This window comes from Lemur catta, chromosome 22 (genome assembly GCF_020740605.2).
Source record: "Lemur catta isolate mLemCat1 chromosome 22, mLemCat1.pri, whole genome shotgun sequence".
Lineage (NCBI taxonomy): Eukaryota > Metazoa > Chordata > Mammalia > Primates > Lemuridae > Lemur > Lemur catta.
This window is the reverse complement of record NC_059149.1, coordinates 24,458,295-24,484,938: the sequence shown is the minus strand read 5'-3', so window position 1 is coordinate 24,484,938 and position 26,644 is coordinate 24,458,295. Positions and strand designations below refer to the sequence as shown.

At 42.9% G+C, this 26,644-nt stretch overlaps 1 protein-coding gene across 1 annotated transcript in view; it reads left to right on the top strand.

Moving 5' to 3' along the window:
* EBF2 (EBF transcription factor 2) overlaps window positions 1-26,644 on the top strand; it is a 172,924-nt gene that overhangs the window by 109,617 nt on the left and 36,663 nt on the right. The window contains exon 4 of the mRNA XM_045535792.1: window positions 11,433-11,514. Coding sequence (XP_045391748.1) covers window positions 11,433-11,514 — 82 coding nt within the window. The remainder of the gene's footprint in view (window positions 1-11,432; window positions 11,515-26,644) is intronic.

Genomic DNA, 26,644 nt, shown 5'->3' with positions numbered 1-26,644 from the left:
GGGCAAAGCTGAAAAAATATCAGAAAACCCCCACAAAACAAAAACAAAGCCCCAAACCCAACCGAAAGCAAGACCTCTTGCTTACTAGTAGCTGGGACTTGCTTGAAAGCCTGGTGTGGCTCCTTCCGACTCTAAGCTATGCTCCAGTGAGCGAGGAGGGTGCTCCGGCCAGCACTGTACAGCAGGGGGATGAGGGAGGATCCTCCATGTCACCCTCTGAGTTTAGCCATTAAGCACTTTTTTACTTGGGAAAAACAGACCCTCACACATTTCAAGCTTTAGAGAAACCGGGTTTCCTATTATGACCATTCAAAATGGGATATGAGGAGTCCGAAAGAAAAGCACTGTACACTCAAACGATTTTTCTTGAAAGGTGAAAACATTATTAAAGATTTCCATGGCTATTCGTGTACTTTTTGGAGAGAAAATACTTTCAGCCACTTAGTAGTAGTATTATCCCAGCTGTTGTTACGTTCCTTCGGAGAATCTACTAAAAGCACAGAAAGCTCCTTTTTTTGTAGGCTTTAAAAGAAAAAAAAATCTTCCCGAACCACTTAACCTCTTCAGATAGGGACTGAAACAAGGGGATGGTTTAGCTTAGAAAAAAACGGTCCAAATGTGTCATGTTTCCAAACTATCCAGGTAATAACATTGCTTAGCTCAGAAAAAAATTGTTCCAGCCTTTTCCAGGGGCCTTCAAAATATTTTTCCCACTTGAGTTAGTTGTCGCAATAGCCCCATGGGGTAGTTGTCCCAGGTTCTCCTAGATAAGGAGAAGGGGAGGGAGGCAGCTGAAGTGAATGTCTTTCAGGAAAACAGCAGAGACTGTGCCCCTGCAGCTGCTCCCAGCGTTGGCCAGGTGCCTCCGAGGTACTGGTATACTTTGCAACTTTCTCCTCAATTCCCAAGCTAGCTTATCCTGTAGCTTTGTTTAAAAAAGAAAAACAAAAAACGTTGGCTGCCTAAATAGTAAGAAGGTGTATTTAGTACGGTAATGAACCTGGGAAACTGTTTCCCACTCTTCAGAAGAAGTTTCTATTTATACCCTCACTGCAAAACACAGAATTGCATTGATAGCAAGTGAGGCACATTGCAAGTGGCTTCATCCTTTTGGCCTAAGCATCTTTTGGCCACTGATAGTGTAGTGATTTAGCTCTCTGTTTTCTCTAAAATTACATTTCTCCTCTCTTTGAAGGTTGACTAACTGCCCCTTGCCAGAACGTGCATGGTCCACTTGGTCTTTCTAGCATCTTCTTCAATTTGCGTGACTCTTTGTTAAGCTTCCCTTGGCCTTCCCGATTCCCACCCTGCTCCAAATTGAATTTTTCAACAAGTCCACTAACCCATACTTTGAGCTCTCCTGATCCTGCTTTATTTTTGAGGGTCAAAATTAAGCGTTATGCTTGGTGAAATGTAGAACTGCAGTTTCACATTTTGCAGCGCACAGATGCATACTTTTCTTTGAGACTCTACTCTCCAGCATTAAAGAGGGACCCTTCATTGTAATCATTACCGAATGGATACAGTCCTAATGGAACTTAATTGTTTCCACTAGATGGATCTCGGGTGTTTTTGGCAGCCAAAATGAGAATGATTCCAAATACCATCAAAGGGGCTTATAAGCACCCAGCATGCACAGAGTGTTTTGATATACAGTGGAGTGTTAATATCATTATCTCTCCTAATACAACATACGGTTACTTTAATCCTTTCCCTCCTCTGTGATCTTGGAAGATCCGACGGATAGAAGGGAAAGAATGAAACGCTATATACAAGGAGACAAAGGGAGAATTAGTCCCCATCCCCTGGATGCGATTTTTTTGATTGTTTTTGAATGTTGGCTTCAAATATATACCTTTATCAATACTGACTTCTGTATCTTCCACGCTAGTTTGAGTTTGTATGCGACATCAAACATACCTTTTCACACATGTTCTTTCCAGATTTTTTTTTAACACTTACTTAGCAGTTTATAGAAGGAAGTGAATGATCTCCTCAAGCTGCTTACAAATTAAAAAAAAATCTGTGCTTATTAATTATGCAGGATTAGTCTAATTATAATTCAGCAAATTAATTAGCGACAGAAGGTGTTCTGAAACATTGGAGTACATTTGCATGTTAAATGGAGAGGCTAGTCTGTAATATATGTAAATTTATGCATGGCTTCATAGTTTAATTTAAAAATTTGCAGCTGCATATGGTATGGGAGCAGGTGAAAAGTCAGTTTTAGTTTAATGATGCTAACAAACATTGGATGGTGTCCTGTCTTAGCAAGAGAATGCACTCATATCTGCTAATCTATGAATCTGTCATAAGAATATAACGTTACATAGATGCTCAAGCTCAAGGTCATTAGCGAGTGAACCCATAGGTGCCATAGGTATAAAGCTGCAAACTGCAGAGAGAAAGCAATGCCAGGAAGAGCCCAAACTCTGAACTTTGTCTCCCACTTTATCCAGTGTTGCATATTTGGTCATCCGGCCTCCGTTTAGGGAAAGTAACATTCCAGCCTGTGTCTATAGGAGTTACCTTCTTGTCTCACTGGTATCTGTTCTGGCAGGTGTAAAATAGTTGTCCAACCTTGATTCTCTTTCCAAATATCCACATTTGCACTCCATTTCAATTTCCTGGAGTCGTGGGAAAGTTATTACCGAGTTATGAATTAATGGTGGGGTAGAGAGTTTTACACATTGGCCTCAACCATCTGGCAAAACAGTAAAACCAGCGGACCAGGCAGCAGCAAAGGGCTCTGGGTGTAATTGGTGTTCACTGCTCAGCCTAGCATAGATGAGCTTTGCCGGGAGGGCAGGGAACAGGGGGGGAGGGGAGGGATGGGGAAGGGGTGCCGAGGAAATTGCACGGTGAGGACCCAGGAAGCTGATGGCTGCCTAACAACTTCATTTCTCTCCTCCATCCGAGGAGTCGTGGTACCAGAAAGGAAATTAGATTTGTGTTCCGATTCTGAAGTCTCACTGAAAGATTTTTTCTGAAGGAAGTCTGTAAACGGGATTCAGTTTGGCTCAATTCTTTCTGCTTTTCTGGATGAGATGAAGGGATGGGACAGAGAAAGGGGTATGGGTTAAAAAAAAAAAATAAGGAAGGATGGAACCATGCATGTTGCAGAGAGCCCTCTGAAGACATTTTATGAGAACACTTAGAATTACAAACATGCTTTTAATGTGGGTTTCATTCCAATTCAAGCCCAAAGAGTTCAATTATTATTTTCATTAATGGTGTCAGATTTTTATCTGAGTGCAAAAACAAGGACTTTTCCTTAGAGATTTTTTTTTCCTCCCCATGAGCCTCACGGTGCCAAGCATTGGAATTCAGGAAAATGAAAATGTGTCTGAAAATATAGAAAGGGGGAAAAAAAATCCCAACATAGAACCCCAGGTCCTCAGAAACCGTCGTGTGTTACTGGTCAGAAATAAGTGGAGAATCAAAGGGGCCCCTGTTTTTGCACCTCAGTGTCTGTTTACGCTCAATTGCTTGCCAGTTGGGCTGAAGAGACATTCGCTTCAGAAGAAATCATGAAATGGCTCTGGAATGAGGTCTGCTGGTGCGGAGTCAGGTTTACACAGTGTGGGAAGTAGCTCCCTCCTGGCGCCTAAATGAATACAGCACATCCACTCGGGAGGCAGCGTGCTCGGTAACGGTAACGAAGAATCTATTGCCAAACCGAAATGCCACTTCCAGGAACTTGTCATTGGAGTGAGCATCGAATGGAAAACGATTCCACGGAGACTGTCGCTAGTTAGGAACCAGCATATCATGCACACAGATCTGAATGCTTCTGCCCAGAGTTTGCTGAACACAGGGATGAGGACTTTAACCCACCGCTTGTTGCTCCTGTCCCCGTCCTTTCGCTGCTGTCTGTCGGAATGAATGAATTACACGTGTGTTTTTTTTTTTCTTTTAAAGCACTTCCTAAAAATTAAGAGCAGTTCTTCAAGTGGAGTGCATTTGATTATTGGACAGATAAGCAGGCCAGAGAGGATGAGATTTGAATTTGTGGCAACTCCCTCTGGAATAATTTTGTTTGGAAATGGTGCTGTTTTAAGGGAGAGAAAGGCACAGTGTGAAGGAAGAGGTCCAATGTATGCCCGGCAAAAAGTCAAGAGGCTAACTTACTTTGTCCCAGGCACTTACCCAAAACTCTGTGTGGATAGCTAGTCCTCACTACTGGCCTTAGAAGGTGCTTAACTTTTACTGAAGGTCCCTGATTTTTTACAATAAATTTTAAGCAATCACCATCAGCATCAGCATCATGGCAGAAGCCTTGAAATCATGTGGAAATGGCTTGGTAGGGACATCTTGATTAGCTGCCACATTTAGAAGTGACATTATCTGCTGCCAAAGGAATTAGCTTGCTGGTCTATTTAAAAATCTCCATCATAGGAGACCCTGCTCTGTCCCTTGGGTAATGTTTTCAAAATTTAGCTTTGGTGACTTGATGCTCAAAAAATGTTTTCCAAGATTTAATTCAGCTTCTTATGTTACATGTTTGATTTCTAGCTTTTTTTTCCCCCCGCCCTATAACCATGATGGACAAATGGCCCTGAATCTTCCTCATCCACTTGAGCAATCTTTTACATTTTTCTGCAGAGGGCTGAAGCCATTTGGGCTGCACCATCTTTGGACCATTTGGGTTCTTGAGGAGTTTTGTTTTTTCAATATCCAATAGACTTGCTTATTATCTTCCTCTGCACATTCCTAAATAGTCACAGAATTTCTAGAGAGTGCAGTCCCTGATAAAAGTGGTAGACATTTTTGTTTCTTTGCTTGTTTTGTTTTGAGACACAAAGAACCACTCCACTCATATTCCAGAGTAAGAGGAAGGAAAGGACAGGATCTCCCACGTAGATCAAGGCACCTGTCCCCTGCAGCAGGGTGCTGCTTGGCAATGTGTTCCTCCTCCTCCTTCAGAAGAAGCTTGGCCAAGCTCCCATCAGAGCAACGTTTTGCTAAGTGCCAGACAAACTGGGTTCCACTCTTAGCTCTTCTACTCACTAGCTGTTTTACTTTGGGCAAGTAATCTAACCTTTCTGAGTCTTGTTTATTCCCTCTGGAAAATGGGGATGTTAATATTCCTACTCCCGAAGTTGGGAGGATTAAATGAAATCATGCCTGGCAAACACTATGAGCTCAATGAATATAGGCTATAGTTAATTATTATTATTATTGTTTCATCACAATGACTCTTTTAACGAAGAGGAGTTCAGGAGGTTGAGTGCAGTCGAAAGAAAGAGAATGTATTGCTTAAATATTTTCTGTAAACTTCCTTTTTTTTTAGGTCTAAAATGGCCTTTCATTGAAATATTTCAGGTGAATAAGCTTTAATGGTAATAAGTCTCTTCCTTAGGAATGTCTGTGGAGCTTAAATATTCCCTACCTACTCTGTTCATGTGTTTATTTACAGTTTAAAGGGTTGTTTCAATAAATAAACTAGATAGAACATCAGCTTACAAAAATGAGTATTTGATTTAAGCCCAAAGAAGCCAGTTAGTGAAAACTTTTAAATCATCTACCTTTTCCATGCCATCTTCTTGAGGCTTTGTGCCAGCCAACCACCATTGTGCCGAGCAGATCTCAAACACCAAGCTCCATTGCCATGTTATGCAGTGCATGGTGAGAGCCCATGGGGAACTTGACCTCCCAGAATCTCTTCATTCTTATGGGCTCTTGTCAGAGTCTTCATAAGACCCTGAAAGCTTCAGAGCCCTTTCTAGCCTGGGCTGACACCTCAACGATCGATCAATAGATTTCCCCAGGACACTTCATCTCCAGGCTGAGGCTGGGGCCCACCACCAGCCTTCACCTCACTTGGCGCTGCCTGAGTGTGCTTTCTGTTGGCGGCTCTCAAAGGAGGAAGGTGTGTTCTCACTGTTGTTGGAAGGTTCAAAGAGGATATTTATGGTCAAGGCCTAGATTAAAGCTAGAACACTATCATTATATTTTTCACTGGACTCAGGTGGAAACCAGTCATTTAAGGGGGTTCCCACCTTATAAAGCAGAGTGAGCTCCTGAGGGGGCCATTCATGGATGAGAAAATGGACTCTTCCCTCATGCTTCTGACCATCCAGCTGGTTGGGGAGCTTGGGTTGCCTGATCCCCCAAAGGGTGTCAACTTTTTGAGAGGATTCTGGGAGAAGAAAGGCAACTGCTCACTCCTTTCAAATGTGGTGTTATGACCGAGCCTGTCCCTACAGTGGGTAGTTCTCAGAACTGGTGCAAGGGCGTTTTAAGGGAAAGGGGATATCTCCTTTTTAGAAGCATGTACAAACAGTGAAAGTCAATTGTATTTTAATTTATTGGACTTAAAAAAAAAAAAAGGAAGTTTAACAGCTGATCTAGATAAAAGGTGTCTCCATCAAAATCAATGAACACAGACCTTTAAGCACCCACGTGGTCTGTGAGGCTGTAGCAACTGTAGATTTAGCTCAGCCTTTGGTGACCCAGCCTGCTAGCGTGACCATCATGGCAGAGAAAGAAAACCGGATACAGGATCCCTGATCTTAGTCCTTGGAGAGTGTGGGGTGTTCTCATCTCTGTGGTGTGTAAAATGTGGCCATGTCATAGGAGAAGCTCTTTCCAGGGTAGGTAGAATTTGATTTTTTTTTTTAAGGGAATAAGGAGGCAAGTTTCAAAGTGAAAGGTAGTTTACATATTATTTTGTACAGTGTAAGGCTGTGTATAATGGTATCTGTTACTGGTGCTAAGCTCACGTTTCTTCGATATGTATCCATGTTGAAGTCCTGTTCTTAAAAGAAGCTTTGGTACCTTCCACAGTGCGTGCCTAAAGATTTTGTTGGCATTAAAATTTTTAAGAAGGGACTAGATCTTGGATTTCAAATCAGAGGCAAATTGAATGGCTTCCTCCATAAATCTGGAGAAACATTGTGCTGGGTTTTGTGATAGAACATTGGTTGTAGTTCCAGGATCTGGCAACAATAGTAACTAGTTGCCCTTTCCCATGATTTAACTTAACTGTGAACCTGATCTGTGCCTCTTATTTAAAACTCAGTTCCTACTTGGGACAGGCACGGGATGTGTCTAAGCCTCCTAGGAGCTTTTACTGTATTCTTGAACAGTATAGAATATTCTGGTGTTCTAGAGATTGAGAGGGGCATTTCTTGGGTGGTAGGTGATCCTTGGGATCTTACTTGTATGAGATTCAGGGGGTCTGGAGGCTCATCTCAGAATCTGGAGAAGCATATTTTAATGGGTTCGTTGGGTGTTGCATGAAGTCAAGGACTTTGTTTGCCACTGTGCCTGAACCTTCTTGGCACACAGAACACACTCAGTATGTGTTGATCAAATGAGTAAATAAATGAATTCAGCAGGAGTTTTTAGTATTAAGCATTTAGTTCCACGTGACTGTCTTTGACCTGACGTTTTCCTCTTGGGATACTCTAGTCTCTCCAAGAAGCCAGAGTCCTTCACTTTTTTGTGTTGTGTGCCTTTTTAGACCATTGTGAAGTTTGTTTGGGTTCTTTTTTTTAAGCAGCTTTATTGAGCTATAACTCACATACCCTAAGGTTCGCCCATTCAAAGCATCTGATGCAGTGGTTTTCAGTGTATTCACAGAGCTGTGCAGCCATCGTCACAGTGTCATTGATGCAGGAAATGTAGAACACCAGATGGAGCTTGTTTCCAGAAAGATCCAGTCTCCAGAACTTGTGTCCACCACTTACAAGCTATGTGATCTTTGGCAAATGTCTTAAATTCTTGGGGCCTTCATTTTTCCCAGCCGTATGCTGATTCGTCACTCATAGGGTGGTTGTGAGAATTAAATGTGACGCAGCATTGACACTCAGCAGCCATCTCTCCCTCCCCTCCACGTCCCTGTACCCTTCAGTTGCCGGACAACACAGGATGGTGGGCAGGGATGGAGATGGCTCTGACCTGTGATATTCCCAAAGCACCTTCCCTGCCTCAGCACCAGAGAGCAGGATCCTAATGCAATGGGGCATCTTGCCTGACAGCCTGCCAGTCATTCTTGGGGTACTGCCAGCTCTGGGCAAGGTGTCACCCCAGACGCCCCATGTCCCCCCTTACTTATTTTTCTTTCCCAGCCTCATCTTGACCTATGTCTCAGAACCCCACCCCCTTCCCCTGCCACACCTACTTGTACTTCAACAAGTCGTGGTCTCATGTTTCTAGTGGTTTCTTCCCCTTCGTAGCCCTTTCTGGAAGGTTCTCAACTCTGCACATTTTTCTGTGCAATCATAGAATATTAATGTTGGAAGGAACCCTAGAGATCCAGTTCAACCCTTCTTTTAACAGTTGAAGACACTGAGGCCCAGCGATGAGTGGCAACTTGGCTGCGTCGTGAGTTGCCAGCAGATTAGCAACTGGCAGCATTGAGTATGTATCTGTGGAGTAAAGGAATGCCTTTTGGCACGTGAGACTGCCTCGGTGACCTGGGGACCAGATTGGAATCTGAGGGTGGGAGTTCACATGTGACCTCACCTCTCCATCCCTCTTCATCCATAAAACAAAGATAAACCTACAGTTGTTAACGTTCACTCTTAAGAGACGGGATCGGAAGCCTCGCGAAGTACAGCGTGCTCAGGGGTTGTGATATTTATGTAGTCAGCGTGGTTTGGGGAAGGTGGGAATAACTTCTGTCCTGATGAGAAGCTGCACATTTGGTCTGAATCTTGCAATGCATTTTGGTTTCCCGTTTCTGAGTGGAGAGAGCTGACATTTTCCAGGCAGCTCCGGCTTTGAGGGATCCAGACCCAGGGGATTTTGAGAGCATTTGTTCCCTATGGCTGATGGACGGTATGGTTAGCAAAGGGTTTGCACCAAGATCCTGAACACGGAGGTTGGAGAGGGTAGAGGGGAGGGCACCAGAATACATGAGTAAAAGGAAGAGAAAAAATCGGAGATGTCAATAAGCCCCAGAATTTCTTTAATTAATATATATAATTAAAATTTATATATATATATATACACACACACACATACACATATATAAGAAAATCCAGGTCATAATTATTTCTGGTGCTAGCCATTTAGAAGTAGCAGTGCCTTCTTTTAGAAGATATTCTATAATGTTAAGAGAACTTTCTTCCTCTTTCTCTCTCTCTTCCCCCACGACCCCTCCATCCCCAAGTCCCCTTTGTGAACTGAATGCCAAGTCCTCAGTGTGCAGGGGGCTGTGTAGGCTACAAACTCAGCCCCTAGACCAGCAAAGAGTCAACACTGGGTGTTTTCCATCCAAATCACTGTTTAAGGATCCTAATTTAAAATGAATAAAGCCTTTCAGCACGCTCCATGTTTCCCTAAATCAATTTGATTTTGTATAAACATTTATCTCTTTTGCACTTTTCCACCTGCCACACCGTCCCTGTAATAATGCCTGCGTGGACATTGATGTTTTCGCCAGATACGTTTTGGGGACGGGGGGGTGGGGGACTAGGGGCGGGTGGGAGTCTAACACACACTGGATGCATTATAAGGAGTCCAGTTGTGGCAAAACTTTCTAAAAATCAAGAAGTCAATGAGAACGAGGACTCAGTTTGGCTTTAGTAGGGGAGGGATGTGCGTTGCTGCTCTGGGCGGTGGAGGGCAAATTGGGTGCGTGGGGTGGGGGGCAGCTATTGTTTGGAAGGAGACTCCAGCGAGGAAAGGCAAGTTTGCAGTGTTTCCTGAGAGCATCTGCATGCATTGTAAGCGACTGCAGCTGACTCTGATGTGAATGTACAAATGGAGGAATGTTTCCCCTTGAAGAAATAAAATGTTTTGAATTCTGATCAATCTTTACTTAAATAAAAGCACCACTTCTTTCTAACTTGCTCCGATTACCGTGGGCAGACATGTCACCGCACTTCAGAAAGCGGCGGCGGGTTGTGAATTTGAACGCCGTGGTGGCTGGGAAGCAATGCAGAACATGCTCTCTGCCTTGTCCTTCTGCAGGTTCCTCCGAGGAAGACCCCCACACCTCTGGGCACACGGTGCAAAGCCTAACCCCCCACCCATCCTATAAAAGATTGAAAGGGAGAAATGAAAAGCAGATGTTATAAAATCAGGAAAAAATATTTAGCTGTTACTTCCAAACTCACTCCCAACCTTATTCCTAGATTGGGTCAGGAGCATGTTGCCAAATATTTTTAGCAAACAGACAGTGAAAGAGCTTCAAATACAGAAAATATTCTGAAGAGTCAATTCCCCTTCTGCCCTCCCTTACCATTTACTGTTTATCTTCTCATCAGGTTTTTTTTTAAAGTGATAAATGCAATTAATTGGAGTGCTCTCTCAGTCTTTTGTGTGATTGTTAAAAATAAAAAATAAGCAGAAGGTTATCATGAGAGCGTTTCACTAACCCTTGCATTAAAATAGGATTTTTGGAAGCATTGTTGATTTCTACTTATTTTTGTTGGTAAATCCTGGGGAAAATGTATATCTTTTCCTTTAAAGTTCTAATTCAAGGCATGGATGTGAGAGTTCTGAAGGGACTTTGGGACTGCGGTAAAATTTCGTTGTCATAGTAACAGAAAGGGAAATAGGCCTAGCTCACCTGGGACTTTAGCACTGCAAAAGCTGGATTTTTTTTTTTTTTTTTTTTTTTTTTTTTTTTAAGGAAGAGGACTCTGCAAGTGAAATAAATGAAAAACTTATTGTATTTTGAAACAGAATTTCAAACATTAACTAGGTGAATTGCTGGAAAGGCCACTCCTGCCATTTTTCTTGGTTGATGGAGTCATCTGATTAAGATGCCCAACTTAAAAATCGCACAGACAGGTCATGTAGGAGAATACTGGTTTTAAAAAATACGTCTTACAAATGATAACCTCAGATCATGATCCTGTGCCTCTGTATTTTTCCTGCATAATCTATAGATGATCTGAAAAGACATTCACACTTGTTATTAATTGTAAAACCCCCGGCATATACCTGCAGAGGGGGACTTTGTGTTTGGATGGTAACATAACTGTTTTCTGATTTTGTAAACATCGGTTGAAAATGTCAGGCCTCCTACATGTGTGAGTACGAAGGTGTGTGTGGGCAGCCAGGAGCTTCCCATGTGAGGAGCCCCGGGATTCCGAGCCAAATCCTGCCATTTTTAACCCTGGAGCAAGACGTTCTGTACAGCAGGGGTCACTGCTGCGTTTGAAGCCATTTTGCAGACCGAGTGCTCTAGAAACTCAGGGGGGGGGGGGGCGGTGTACAAACCAGAGCCCAGCTTGCGAACAGCTTAACAATCCCCCACAGGGATGGGGCAGGGGGTGCTGGGCTTGGCGATTGAAAACATCCAAATTTGCAAATTGCTCAGGGTCAGCAATGTTCCTTCCCAGGCAGGGCAGGTTGAAATTCCCCAGATCTGAAATACAATCGCTTCCAAATCAAATCTAATAGAATGCAGCTATATTCTCCCTTAAAATATGTGTACTGAAAAAATGTAACACATTGCTTTCTCTTCGCAGATTCTTTTTAAAATTTTTCCTCAAGTGCAATCAGAATTGTTTGAAAACAGCAGGAAACCCCAGAGACATGAGACGGTTTCAGGTAAGGGGCCCTTGCAGATCTGTCCTGTTAAATAAGTCATCCTGTTTTTGCTCTCTTTCTCGCCCTTTTCCTTTTATATTTTTTTTTCTTAAAAGCCTTTATTCACCGATACTGCTAACAATATGAAAGATGATTGTAAATGATAACCCTTATGCACTAGTATTGAGGGTTTCTGCATTTTGTAGTGTTTAGGCTTTCTGCCTCCAATGCCGGAGCCCACAGGGAGAGGCACCAAGCCATGCTGGAGATTTCATTTTAAGCCCTGAGGCTGCCCGTTGCACACACAGCTGCCCACAGCAGGAACCGTGTTCTTGATATTCAGCCACCTTGGGATTTTTCAAAGCATCTTCTCTGTGTTTTCTGCAAGCAACAGCCTCTGTCTTCCCTTTTTCACCGATTAACTATTCAGTGGTCTCTCTCCGAGCCTTCGGGAAGGCAGCAGCCCAAGCATCCGTGGTCACTTTAAGATCGCAGCATGACAACAAGACCCACGGGACTGTGACCCAGCTGCCTGGCAGTTAAATCTGCCCCCGGTTTCATCACCCTTGCTGAGGATAGACTGAGGAGATGAGCTAATAAAAACAGACCGAGGCAAGAGTCTCGGGCCGGAGAGCGCAGAGCAAGAACAGCCCCTCTCAGCCCCCTTCCTTGAGCTTTGAAGGACCCACATTTAATTCACCAAATGGCTTTTCTGCCATTCACGCCCTGGCTAAATACGTGGCACCCCCTTCTCTATAGAAAAATGAAGAACATGTTAAACAATAGTATTCAAGCTTGAGATTTGAAAAAAATCCCTGCAGCAACTTGAGAGATGGGGATTGTTAGTTTTGTGTTTCGGGTGAGGGAAGTGGGGTTCTGGAAGGTTAAGTGACTTGCCCCTAATCACAGTACGAGGGGGCTGCAGCCGGGAGCCGGGAGGACTCGTTGGATCAAACTCTTCCTACCATACCATAGGTGTCGTGTGCAGCACATTGCAGCAGCTTCTAGGTTTATGCTTTGCTGTTGGCTTCTTGAAATTCTTAATAATTTCAGGACAAGGAGCAGTATATTTCCTTTTGCACTGGACTCCACAAATTATGTAGCTGGTCCTGTCTGTCCCTTAGAGATTGTCTGAGGTTTGGCCGTAGACAGCTGTTCAGGAGCACAGTCCCTCAAGAGTTCAGAGGGAGATGGGTATATGCAAGGCCAGTGAGGGTTACTTTGAAAAAAAAATTCTGTTTTTTTTTTAACCCCCATCATGCATATCAATTTTGATATGACCAGGACTTTTTTTTTTTTTTTTAAATATTTAACACTATTACCAGCCTCCCTTTAAAAAATTGAAGCCCTCCTCTCTTTCATGTAGATTCTTTCCCTACTGTATGGTAGAAAGGCAAATAAACTCAGCCTCATTGGGGGTCAAACAGGAAGGTCACGCACAGTGTAAGTTCACTCTGTTCGGTATTTATTCCGAAAAGAAATGTAAATAATTTCAATCTAAAGAAAAGTGAAATTCAAAAGAATTCCAAAGTAACTCCAAGACCAAAGCTTAACTTCATTTCCAGAGGAAACAGAGGCAGGGCAAAGAAGTTGGCAGGTTGGATTCTCATCCCACCCTGTTCTCTGCCACCACATCCAAAGAGTTTTAAGTTTGAGAACACTCGTATAAATGTGAAGTGGCTTCTAATATCATGCCTTGTCATTTTATTTCTCCCAACTTTTAGAAATACCTTCATAAAGCCAGTGCATGCTAATATTTCCTGCACTTCTTTAGTTATTTGCTACAATTTTTATGGTGCCTGAGTATTTAACTGGCTTAGAATAAATATTGTTGATCTCAAAGAGATGCAGAATTCTCGTACTATTTCATTCTAATTCAAGTGAAAGCATTTGACTTTTGCAAAGACAAGGGAAAATATTTTTTTAAAAAGTTTGTGGATTCTATGATTGTCTTATTTCTTGGGTAGACCTAAAGTCAACTGGCAATGTTTTTTGACATTTTTTATTGAGATAAAATTAATATACAATTTATCGTGTTAACCATTTTAAAGTGTACAATTCAGTGGTTTTTAGTATATTCACAGTGTTGTGCAATCATAACCCCTATCTAATTCCAGAACATTTCCATCATCCCAAGAAGAAATCCCATACCTCCCAATTCCTATTTCTCCCCAGCTGCTGGTAACCACTAATCTACTTGGGTTTATCTACTCTGGAAATTTCATATAAATGGAATCATACAATATGTGGCCTTTTGTGTCTGGTTTCTTTCACTTAGCATAATGTTTTCAAGGTTCATCTGTGTTGTAGCATATATGAAGACTTCATTCCTTTTCATGGCTGCATAGTATTCTATTGTATGGATATATGACATTTTGTTTATTCATTGTTCAGTTAATGAACACTGGAGTTATTTCTACATTTTGGCTATAACAAGTAATACTACTGTTAATATTCATGTACAAGGTTTTTTTTTGTGCGAACTTATGTTTTTAATTCTCTTGGGTAATACACCTAAGAGTGGAATTTCTGGGTCATATGATAACTCTTTCTTTAACTTTTTGAGGACCTGCCAAACTATTTTCCACAGTGACTGAACCATTTTACATTCCCACCAGTAATGTATGAAGGTATCAATTTCTCTAATTCCTTGCCAACACTTGTTTTTTTCTGTTAAAAAAAAAAATTCTAGCCATCCTCTGGGTGTGAAGAGGTATCTCATTGTGGTTTTGATCTGTTAATCCCCAGTGACCAATGATGCTGAACATCTTTTCATGGACCTACTGCTCATTTGTATATCTTTGGAGAAATGTCTGTTCAAGGACTTTGCTCATTTTTTAGTTGAATGATTTGTCTTTTTATTGTTGAGTTATAAGAGTTCTTTATGTATTCAGGATATAGACACCTTATCAGATATGTGATTGGCAAATATTTTCTCCCATTCCATGGGTTATCTTTTCACTTTATTTCTTTTATTTTAAATCTGTTTAGGTGTGGTTACAAGTCTTTTCACTTTTTTGATAGTGTCCTTTGGTGTGCAAAAGAATGGGCAATTTTTAAGCTGTGCATAGACTTTCTTAAGAATATAACCTTCAATGAAAGCCCTCTCACATGGAGAAGGCTACTGTGAAGACAGGCTTGGCTTGTGTGCTCTAATGGTCAAATGAGAAACTTAGATCAGGTTCCAAATATGAAACAAAACCATAGCCAGTACATCATTGCAGTGGCGAGAGCCATCTGAAGGGACGGTGACTTTTAGGAACTCTGGAATATATATCTCATTCAGAATGACAAAGATAATCATTTTAAACCATATAGATAATTTCTTAAATTCTCTACTTTTATTATACAATGAAACATAAATTTATCATGAAAGATTCTTTTGTGAGAATTTTCTCTGAATGGGATAGAAATATGAAACGTTCCTAACCAAATTGTGAACTCGACCAAACTCATTCATCTTTCTTCCTTCCCCATCCCTAAAACACTGGTAGAATCTGGACTATTTTTCCAAAAATGATCTAATGAGAACAAAATTGTGATATCAAACTTGTTTTCAAGCCTGAACCAACCCTCTCTTTAATTCAGTTCCAGTCCTGAACTGAACTAGGACATAAAAAATATTTCTCGAAACACAGTGGGTTTTAACTCCTTTTTGGCCCAGACCCCTTTATGAATCTGGTAAAAGCTACAGTCTTTGTCCTGACAAAAGAACTACATTTAAACAAAGTTTTAATTAAAATTTCAGGGGTCCCCAAAGCTCTTGAAACATCTCTTAAGCTTCCATGGATCCCTCATCAAAATAAATGAAATTCATCTAACACCAATAGGCGTCTGTAATGTGAATTAACCCTTAGCGATGGGATCTGTCCACTTAGAACATTTCTGATGCTCTCTCGGGTTTGAATACCATCTGTTCTCAGATGATTCCTGGATCCGTGGCCTCAGACCTCAGCCTTCTCTGGGGCTGTAGACACATAGCTCTGCCTCCCTCCTGGGCATCTTCCCTCCGCTGACTAATGAGCACATGTTCAAAACACAAGTCAGTACTTGTTCCCTGATTCATTCCCTCCTCTTTCATTGTCAGAGCATCGCTTCCTCCTCCTAAGTATCTGCTGAATCCATCCCTCTCTCCTGAGAAACTTGCATTGGGGTCCTACTTCTACTCCTTCCTTGTCTAACCCATCCCAGCACCGGTGCTAGAGTAGCCTTTTAAAACATGTCGTGAAGATCTACTGTCTGTGGACACAGAGCTCAGATTTAAAAAGCTCAGTATCTTCGTACTAGCAAATTGTCTGCCACGCCTGCCTCCCGAAGTCCCCACGTGCCCAACTCTCACCACGCACCCCTCACCGATCTCCATTGCATCGTGGAGCCTTTCCACATGTTCACTCCTCTGCCTGGGGACCCTTCACCCCTCTCCAAGTTGTGACACCGTCTCATGCTTAAAGACTACCCCCGAGTGTCACTTCCTTGGGGATGCATTTTCTGACTTTTCCAGGCAGAGCTGTTGGCTTCTTTGTGCCAACGCACTCTGCCCCACCGGCCTCTACGCTGCCGCTTGTCACAACATCTTGCAGTTCTTGTCTCTCCAGTAGACTCTGTGCTGCTTGAGGGTAATTGGCATGTTTTATTTATTTTTTTATTTCTCTCCAATGTCTAGCACAATATCAGTACTCCACAGGGCTTGATAAACTGTTATTAAATAAATTTTTAAGAGAGAGGAAGAAAAAAAAAAAAGGAAGGAAAAGTTATGATTTCCAAAACCCCCAAAGTATCTAAATGTGAATTGTGCATGCACAAAATCACTTCTGCCCTCCTTAAAATGGAACAATTAGGTGAAACACCCAGATTAACAGCTCAATGAAGGAAAGGAAAAGAAATTTATGTTGAGTTTCAGCTGACAGGCCAGTTAAGACATAATAAACCCCATTCTTTATTTCTCTGCATTGTGCGTGGAGAGCAGGCAGTTGTAAAATCCGAAGAAAATCAAGCCAGAAAAAGGCAGCAAGGCACATTGTCATTTCCCACATTCAGATTCTAAAAAACAGGAGACATTGACAGCAATTTAGGGCTTTTACTGCTAATTCACTGGCTGGGTCTGCTCCCAGGCACAGTGAGAACATGGATGCACTCGTCCATTCATTCATTCACCTGCCCAGTGTTACCGAGGAAATTCCATGTGCCGGCCACTATCCCAGGTGCAGGAGATACAGCAGGAAGCAAATCAGATAAAATTCCTGCCTTCCAGGGGCTTACATGCTAGTGGGGAGATACAGAAACTACAACGAGCCGTTTGCATAGCTTAGATCTGCTGCTCTGTAGTCTTCAAGTGGCTGTCCTGGGAGCCGTGGGCCCCTGCCCAGTGCCAGTTGTGTTTCTGGTGCCAGTTGGAACTCAGCGGTGTGGTCAAGTGTGGGTGGTGTGCAGCGAGGTGATACCCACTGTTGTAATAATAGCAAATGTCGACACCCTTCCAAATAGTTTGCAGAGCTTCCTACAGCAGCATCTGTAACAAGACACAAATGTCAGTGGATATTTTATTTGAGATTGGGGAGCTTAGGGGCCTGGGTGCCAAGTTTTCACTCTCTGCCTCAAAAGGACTTTATTTTCCGTCCTACTGGAAGCACCGGCTTGTGCATTAGGTCATTCCGGACTTGGTAGCCTTCTGGAGTTGGCAGTCCGGATGCCTTGATGCATCTCCAACCCCAAAACCATTTTTAATGAACTCCTCCTTTCCAACTTAGAGTTTGCTTGTAGTTAGAATAAAGATTCTCACCCCCATTTGCTGAACTTTTCTGAGAGACTCGTGGATGTCTCAAACTCACCCCCTAAATTGCTTCCTTTTTAGATTGGGTCCACCAAAATAATCTTTTTTTTTTTTTTTTCCCTGAGGCAGAGTCTTACTCTGTCACCCAGGCTGGAGTGCAGTGGCATCGTCATAGCTCGCAGCGATCTCAAACTCCTGGGCTCAAGCGATCCTCCTGCCTCAGCCTCCTGAGTAGCTGAGACTACAGGAACATGCCACGACATACAGCTAATTTTTCTATTTTTAGTAGAGACGGGGGTCTCACTCTTGCTCTGGCTGGTCTTGAACTCCTGGCCTCAAGCGAGCCTCTGGCCTGAGCCTCCCAGAGCTGTTAGGATTACAAGCGTGAGCCATCATGCCCGGCCCATTTTTGATTCACACAGTGATGCTAAGGAGAGGACTGAGATACATGCACAGGTGGTGCCATCCCCAGATACGATGTCCCTAGGTATGGAAGGACACGTGCATGTCTGGTGAATGGAAAGTCATTCCAGGGGCTGGGCCGGGGGAGACGCTGGTGCTGAGCTGGCTCCAGGTTGCGCACAAGCCCAGGACGGGCCTGCTGGAAGGACATCTGGACAGGGACTTGAAGGGGATCAGGGAAAGGACTGGAGCTTTCTGGGGACACCACCTGGCATGTCTGCCAAGGTGCTGAGGAGGGCATGGTACAGGAGACAAAGGAAGTGAAGACACATTGAGGCCGTGTTGGGACTGACTGACATCCACGGGGTAGCTGGATCACGTGAGAGGCCTAATGCCTATCACTGTGACATGCTGCATGCAGCAACTGCACGGGAGCGATGGGGAAATTAATGTCTCTGACAAAGACACCCAGTCCACGCAGCTGGGTGCTCGCCATTAGGCAGTTGTGCTAAACGGTGCGGGAGCAAAGGGCAGGGCTACTCATGTCTTGGAACGGAGCCAACATCCAGCCAGCACCCCCTTATGATTTCTAAACCCCCAGCTCTTATATAAAACTTTTTAATGGCACCACCATCTATTTTCCTTAAATAAAAAATGTTGAATGTTTCTCTCACACCCGCGGAAGAGGGAAACGAGAGTTTAAATTAACTCCAAATGGTAAAAATTTAATACAGCTCCAGCTGCCTGCAGGTTTCTTTAGTTCGGGTCCCCCCGTCCGAGAGCTACTCCAGCTGCTCTGGGGGCTCGTCCACCGTCTGAAATCGGCGGTGCTACCGAGCAAGCAGTGGTTGTAAAGCACATAATGAAAATCACTTGACTTATGGCCTCTCTGATCAACAGGTGAGTCCATTATCTGGCGGTAAAACAAACCAGATAGTGCAAGTTCAGAAATCGCACTTATCTATTTGGAGTCAGAAAAAAAAAAAATCTCCGAGGGTCAGAGGATCTTTCACTCCTTCTAATGCTTTAAGCTTGAGAAGGGCTTTCTGGGGCTGCTTCCAGCTTTTCTCCGGCATAATAACCTTCTGCCACTCTGACCCCTGACTTGAATGGGGACAAGAATAGGGGTGAAACAGATTTGGACCAACTCACATGGGAAACGTGGTTTGAGTTGTGGGAGAAAAGGGAGGGATGTGAAAACAGGTAGCTGCTTAAATAACTTTTGGGAAAGAATATGTCAGACTTCAGGTATGTGGAAACTAAGTCTAAATGCTTAATTATTTTAGGGGACTGGATTGTTCACTAAAACCTACCCCCTGAACCCATTCCAGTGCAGTTAGATGCAGAACTTCCTGGAAAGCAAAGCTTGCTTATTTCTGCAGGAAGAGTGCGTGGTTCCTCAGCTGCTTCCCGGCCCTTTGTGCTCTTGAGTTTTGACGGAACACAGGTGATTCAGGGGGTCCCTGGGGATAGAGTTTGGTGGAAGAGATTGGCCAAGCCAAAGAACTGCATCAAATACGTTACAGTTCCCCTGCGGCTCTCAAAGCTTTTGCTAGTGAAATACGGTCCCTTGACCACAACCAATCCTGCTTGGCACACAGTTTAGAAGGGAAACGCGATGTATTCAATGGAATAAAATGAGGTGGGGTGGAAGTAGCGGGTATCTGTGGCCTTCGAGATGAAGGGACATGCAGTGTTGTAGAGCAGACAGAAGATCTTCAGGTTACTCAGTGACATGAAAATCTGGTTTTCAAAAACTGCCACTTGATTTCCGTACATTTTCAACTCGATTTTTAAAAGCAAACTCTTAAGGGTGTTCGCCTTAAAGACAAATTTGCCAAAACACACCAGCCGGAAAGCTCTTGGGCATGCTACTACACTCGTGCCGATTAGAATTTTTTTTTTTAAATTTTTTTTTTAAAGTGCCAGAATCATCATCTCAGTAACTACAAGTTGTATAACTTAATGGTTTTCAATTCTTCAAGGCCCATCTCAAATCCTACTTCCTTGATGACAATGTCTGCGTCTGCTTTCAGTTCAGGCTGATTCTTCCCATCCTTGGGCCCCTGGTGTATACAATGGCCACACAGTTGAGTCCCCAATGACATATTACGATATAGTAATATTTTCTGGTCATGTCTGGGTTGGTTATGCGTCATCAGCTGCACAGTGACCTCCTTGAGGTGGTGACACTGTTTTCTGTGAGCCTCGGTGGCATTAGCACAGTGCCTGGGAGTCTCAAGAAATACCTGATGACTGATGGAAACAGCGCTGTCTGGTTGCTTAAGAAAGTATCTTCTCGGGAGTTATGTCATTAACGCCACAGTCCCTGCTCCCTTGGCGTGAACAATCCAGAATGCCCCACATCTGTCTCCGTGGCAGTCCACCTTGTGTTCTCCTGTCTGGACTCGACACTTAGCTGAACAGAAAATTTAGCCTTAGGGAATATGAAACAACAGCCATCACTAAGAATTCTGGGAACTCCTTTTAAAAAAAAAAAAAAAAGACAAAACCCATGCTTGTGGGGTAGGTGTTTAAAGGTAATTTTGAAGACTCTGGAGTCCAGTAAGAAAGAAGAATCTGGGCTTTAAATCTGTCTTGAAAACAGGAGACGTGCCAAGAATAAAGTGGTAGGGTGAAACAAATTGCAGTGGCCGATTTGTTTGTTGTTAGCCTGGGTTGAATTAGCAGAGGCTTAGACAGAATAGTTTTTCTAGATTCACCTTGCCAATTATGGGAATTAGCGGGTGCATAAAAACCCAACGTGTACGTGTATTTCTTCTCACGACACGGACTCCCAGCTTGATTGCCAGCCATAGCCAAGAAGTCTGTCTTGATTATTCTCTGTCCCTTTAATGGTCTCTATGTCCCTTTCCTCCTTCCGCAGGTGGAAAATAAAATCCCACATAACAGTTATGCTTTGGTAAAGCTGAAATAACATATAGAGCAACTGAACAGTTATAAGGGAAAAGCACATCATGAATTTAATTCCATTTCCAGATGTAAAATGTCATAAAGAATTTTTTTCCATACTTGGCAGAATAACAGGAATTTTCAAGACCATTTTATTTAGCTGGGTGTATGCATGTTCATAAGAACGGTATCAGAGTCTTCAACGTCAAGTGTGCTATAAATGCTACGTGTTATGGCTTTACCGAGATTAGACTACCAAAGGCCCCACACTCAGCCAGGGGGTGCATGACCCTCTTTGAAACGGTGGAGAACTGTGTCTGACTGATGGCAGAATTTGGTATGTTTTCAAAGCAAGAACTCTGGTCCACATGGGGAGGTTTCTAACCAGTGTAATTATTCTCTAGTGACTACAGACATGGGAATTGTCGTCTGTTTCAAAGAGCAGATCATTTGGTCATTCTATACATTTTTCATTTTGACTTCTCTTTTTCTTCTTAGCTTCCCTGTATGAGACTTAGGGTCTTTGCAGGAACACCTGGGTATGAGCTGAAAAAGGACAGCTGGGCTCGAGCCCAAGCTGACCATTCCTCTGACTTGTGTAACTCACCTAAATCATACAGCTAGAGCTTTAAGAAGGATAAATATAAAAAAGAAAAACCACAAAACTATGATGTTCTAAGAAGCCAAGGGCATTTTACAATGAGGTGTAAAAATAACCCGAGGGTGGGAATAAGTCTGTTTGGTAAAAGTCTCTATGCCACATGCTGTCGTTTTCTGATACCAAAGAAACAGCTCCCCTATTGGAAAATTAGCTGTACAGGCAGATTAGCAGATGTGTCCACCTGAAGGGTAACTCCCATAGTGGCCTTTTATGAGCAGGAAAGAGCTCTTTACAACTCAGCTCCTGCTTTGGATAAATTATTGGCGTGGGGGACGTGGGAGAACTTTTGGGTAATGAGGAAGAAAAATAGAATTTGGGAAAGCCAGGCCATTTCGTGAGTCCTTTTAGAAGAACGCTAATGTATTTGTAGATTTCGTGCTTAAAACTTCCTTGTATTTTTCAAGGGGAGATACAGACTTTTTATTCACGTCTCTATTTCTATATAACCCATGAACGCTAATTCGGTATAGTGAAATGATTCAAAATGAAACCTACCACTCTCGCTCTCCAATTGGTCTGTATTTACTGAGCTGGGCTCACCAAAGATTAGAGACCACATCAAAGCAAAATAAAAAATGATGAAAAATGCAAACTACATTCACTTAAAAAAAAAGTGCAAGCCATTTCAGTTGATCCCGACTTCTCTTTCTTGGAACCTTGGCTTTAAGGTACCTTGTCATAAATAAATGGGTTGTTGCTTTTGTGTTGAATTGAAATGTATCAGTGGAGGAGAGCTATCATCGACCATGGCTTAGTTTTCAGAAGTGCAGGCTTTCTGACCAGAGCTTTGAGCTGAAATACAGATATATCAACTCCGAGAAATAAATGAAAACTGTCACCGGTGTCAGCAGCAGAAACTGGGGGTCCATCCCATGTAAATTATGGACATCTGTATTCTTAATTGGCATTCTTTAGGGCCGTGCCAGCAGACTGGCAGTGCCAAGAGAGTCTGACAGCCTTAGAGAAGAGGAGGTGACAAGTCTAGGTGATGAGAGTTGTTGCCGGGGCAGAGAAGTTCTTTTGTATGGAATACTCTCCGTGTGTTTGTTACAATGCCGGCAATTTTTAGTTCCAGGCACCACCGCATGGCACCTTTTATCCACCCTAAATTTGCTACTTTTAAAGCACATGAGTTTGTGATCTTAGGAGAACAAGTAGTATTGATGGTTATATGATGAGAACACCGTTGGCAAAGACGCACACAAATAGTTAACAAGGTAATGGTAAGAAATGTTGACCTTGATTTGTTTAGCTAAGATGTAAAGATTTTTGAAGGTCAAAGGTGTCCTTGTGTAGTGTTTTGGAGTCTAACTGTGCCTGACCCTCTAACATCAAGCTGCCGTGGCCTGCAGTTTTGAAGAGTGAAGCAAACCAGGGGGAAAGCGGGAAGGGGGAGAGAACAGGAAATGGAGTGAGGTGTTTCAGGAAGTTGTCAGGGGTTGACTGATTGATTCCAGATGGAAAGGGTCAGCCTTCGTGACCCAGGAAATACTCACTAGGGGAAAGAAGTTGGCTTGTGGAAGGGGAAGGCCTGGGAGTGAGATGATGTTGGAATGCACATTCCACTTCCTTTAGTCTTAAAACATTCAGAAATCTTAACTTCTCTGAATAGAATAATATCAGTGTTGTCATCGTTCATCAGCAAACAGCGAAGGAAGTTAAATTTGAAGCTTTGACTGTACCGAATATATCTTCACCTGCATAATGTAGTTTACTTCTCCAGAAGTAGAGCCGAAGGTATGTAAATTCCGTCTGCAAGTGTGTGTCTCCATGTATGGGAACAACCACCAAATACGTCGGGAGTTTATGTTGTGGAGTTTGTGAATTAAATCCATTACGTTTTGCAAATTCAGTTTAATTGGCAGGCCCTTCTGGCTACCTCACTGTCTAAGATATTTGGAATATTAAATCTTGGGACTTGCCTCATATCTGTATGTATACACGCACACATACATTTGGACATAATTTAAAATCTTGTAATAAATTTTGCAGACGCTGAAATAATTCAGGTTAATTCCCTTGCTGTCATGAGAGGCCAACTCGAGCCAGAGAGAGATTAAAATTTATTTCCATTGTTAATAGAAAATAATGAAGTGCATCTGAACCATCAGGGTATGTCATTCGGGAAATGTTCGCTTTGGAACTACGTCTCACTCCACCCAAATGGACAATGATGAAATCAGCTGGCTCGAGAAAGCCCCACACTTTGCGGCAGGAATGCATGAGGAGTATTAATGGACAGTATGACAAGAAGCTTGTGGAATGAATTAGAGCAGCCTCGGAGAGGAGGCTCTTTTCATCCACATTAATTCTCAGACAGTGCCCGGGTTCCCCTCACTGTGCCTACGACAGCTGATTAACAGTTAAAACCAAAAATACCCTCCTGATTTTGTTGTTTTTTGTTTTCCTTTTTGCTTCTTCCCATAGATGACAGTCACATCTTGGAAAATGCATCCACACACGCCACCTCTAAGAGTGGTCTGAGTCTTCTTTCTTCTCCCCTTTCTCCCATTATTTTTGGAGGGTGAACAACCTTCACGTTCATCTTACCCCTCTTACCGTGAGGCTCTGTCTTTACCTTCAACTGTGATGTGATCTTGTGCTTTGCCGAGATGGCTCTGATAAGAATGTGTGCCTTGGTGGCCTCGCAGAGAGTGATGGATGCTTCCGCCTTATGGTTGCAGCCATGTGATAGGAACTTTCTGGAAGGACTTTTCCCAGATTCTAACATGTTAACATGGACACAATTGAAAACACACCCAGAGCTAGACAGGCTACACCCCTGAATTGTGAACAGTTGTACTGATAATTTTCTGAAATGACAGCTGAAGTGCCTTTGAGTTTATTCTTTGACTCCTCAGGGCCTGTCCCTAATATCTGACGTGTAGTAGAAGCTCAGTGAATTTCTGTTGGGTGGGGTGATTGAAACTGACTTATGTTCATGTAAAATTTTGCAAATGCTACTGTGCCCATGGCATGAGACTATATGAAATGATTTGTGGACTTATGGGTTTTAGACATTCCCCAAAATGTATTACATTAAAAATATATAAAAATTTCGATATTTCTGGATGCCATCTAGATTTTTAGATACCATCTAAAAACTCTCTTTAGGGCAAAAAAAAATCTGAAGAGTGTTGCTTTGGTGGCAGTAGGGCTCAGATTCACTGGGAAGGGACACAAGATAACTGGGGACATGGAAATAGTCTATATTGTGTAAACTGTACAGCTTAAGATTTTGGCATTTCAGTGCATGCAAATTGTACCTACAACCCCCCCCCAAACCTGTGACCTTCATCATCATTGAGTAGGGGTAGGGAGTGGGCGGTGGTATACAGTAGTCCCCCTTGTCCATAGTTTTGTCCCCCCATCTTCAGTTACCCAAGGTACAGTACAGTAAGATTTTGAGAGAGAGAGAAACCACATGCATACAACTTTTATTGCAATATATTATAATTGTCCTCTTATTATTAGTTATTGTTCTTACTGTGCCTAATTTATAAATTATACTTTATCATAGGTATGTATAGGCAAAAGCATAGTATTGGTAGGGTCCGGTGTTATCCAAGGTTTCAGGCAACCACTGGGGGTCTTGGAATGTCCCCCCCCCCATCAGATAAGGGGAGGGCTTGAAATGAAAATGGCAATATTTTAACAGTTCTTGAAGCTGGATGGCAAGTACTGAGCATTCATTGTGCTATCCTGTTTCTTTTGTTTGCTTGAAATTATTCATAATGAAAATGCCACCTAATTCTTTCATATTAAGAGGTAAGGCAGGACCACCCCCCCCCACTCCCTTTATTTAATAAGGAAAGAAGGAGTGGCAGGACAATTACAAGTAGAATATCAACCAATTTAATTTGGGGGCAGGCAGGAAGAGTCATTTTTAAACACGGCTCCTCATTATGTACCTATTCAATGCCCTTCCTCAATAGGTCTATACATATGCATGAATATGTATATAACAAGTTCCTTTCTCAAAAAAATAATTGCCGTGCATAACTGACATGAGCTGGGAAGTACATTCACATCTGAGATGGCTCATCTTCCCGGGTCAAGGAAGTTGGTGGTAGGAACACCCAGGTCTGCTCTCTTCTGCCATGGATGGCCAGCCTTTGCTGATCTCTAACTCTTTGGACTTCTCCTACACCCCCGATCTGCAGCACATGTGGTGGAATTCAATTTAATACCATTCTGTGTGGTACTTGTTTCATGTGTTATCTGTGTTTCTTTAGCCTGAAAGTAAGCTCTTTGAGGGTAGGGGTCATGCCTCATTAACTGTTGGCACCTAGTCCTTATGTCTGCCTTTCTAGAATCTTCCCCAGAGCTTAGACCACGGGAGAACCTCAATGAGTAATGTCATCTGTCTATGGAATGGTCAAACAAGGCAGGGGCAAGGCAGTTAGAACACAAACTTGTCCCCATTTAGCATGCACCAAGTGCTGTGCTAAATGCTTTACATATATTACAGGTTGAGAATTCCTTATAAGAAATACTTAGGACCAGAAGTGCTTCAGATTTCAGATTTTGGAATATTTGCATTATGTACTTACTGGCTGAGCATCCCTCATCGGTGGGATGAAGTCTGAAATGCACCAATGAGCATTTCCTTTGAGTGTCATGTTGGCGCCCAAAGAGTTTTGGAGTTTGGAGCATTTCAGATTTCGGATTTTTGGATTAAGGATGCTCAACCTGTATCTCATTTTATCCTCCTTTTATCTCATTCAGCCCTGTGATGTGTAGGCATTGTTGTTTAGGTGTTACAGATAAGAAAAACTGAGATTGGAAAAGGTTAAGTTAATTTGTCCATGGTTACAAGTTAGGAGAAGTAGCAGGCCTGGGATTTGAATTCATTTCCCTCCGGCTTCAAATCCAAGCTCTTCCACTGCTCCACCCCTCCCCTCCCCCGTCCCTTTAGACACTTACATGCCCTACGTTTTCAGCACTGAATTCCAGCAATCTCACCTTCTCACCAAATTCTACGCATCTCTGCCACTGCTCTCTAGTGGGTGGAGACACCACAGACAGCTCACCTGCCAGCGTCTTGATGCCCAGCGTGACATTAGGACACGTCTGAAGTGCAGGACCCCTTTCCCAAGCTTGGAGAAGTGACCTTCTGGTTTAGCTTCCGGCTGGCACACTCTCAGCTTCCTGTGGCGAAGGTTCCACTGGGAAGGGTGGTCCAGGTGCTTTGATAGAGAACTAGGTTTCTGGACCCAGCAGACAGATAGTTTCCCCGCTTTATTACATGGTCATGGTTTGAACCACAGATTATGTAACGATGCATAGGGGACAGGCAGCCTCTTTTTCTGTAAAGTTCTGCCATCCTTCCAGGAGGAGGAAAACCTGTTGTGTTACTGAGACCATTGCCTGTCCCCAAGCTCTGTCCTGTCCCCCATTTGCTA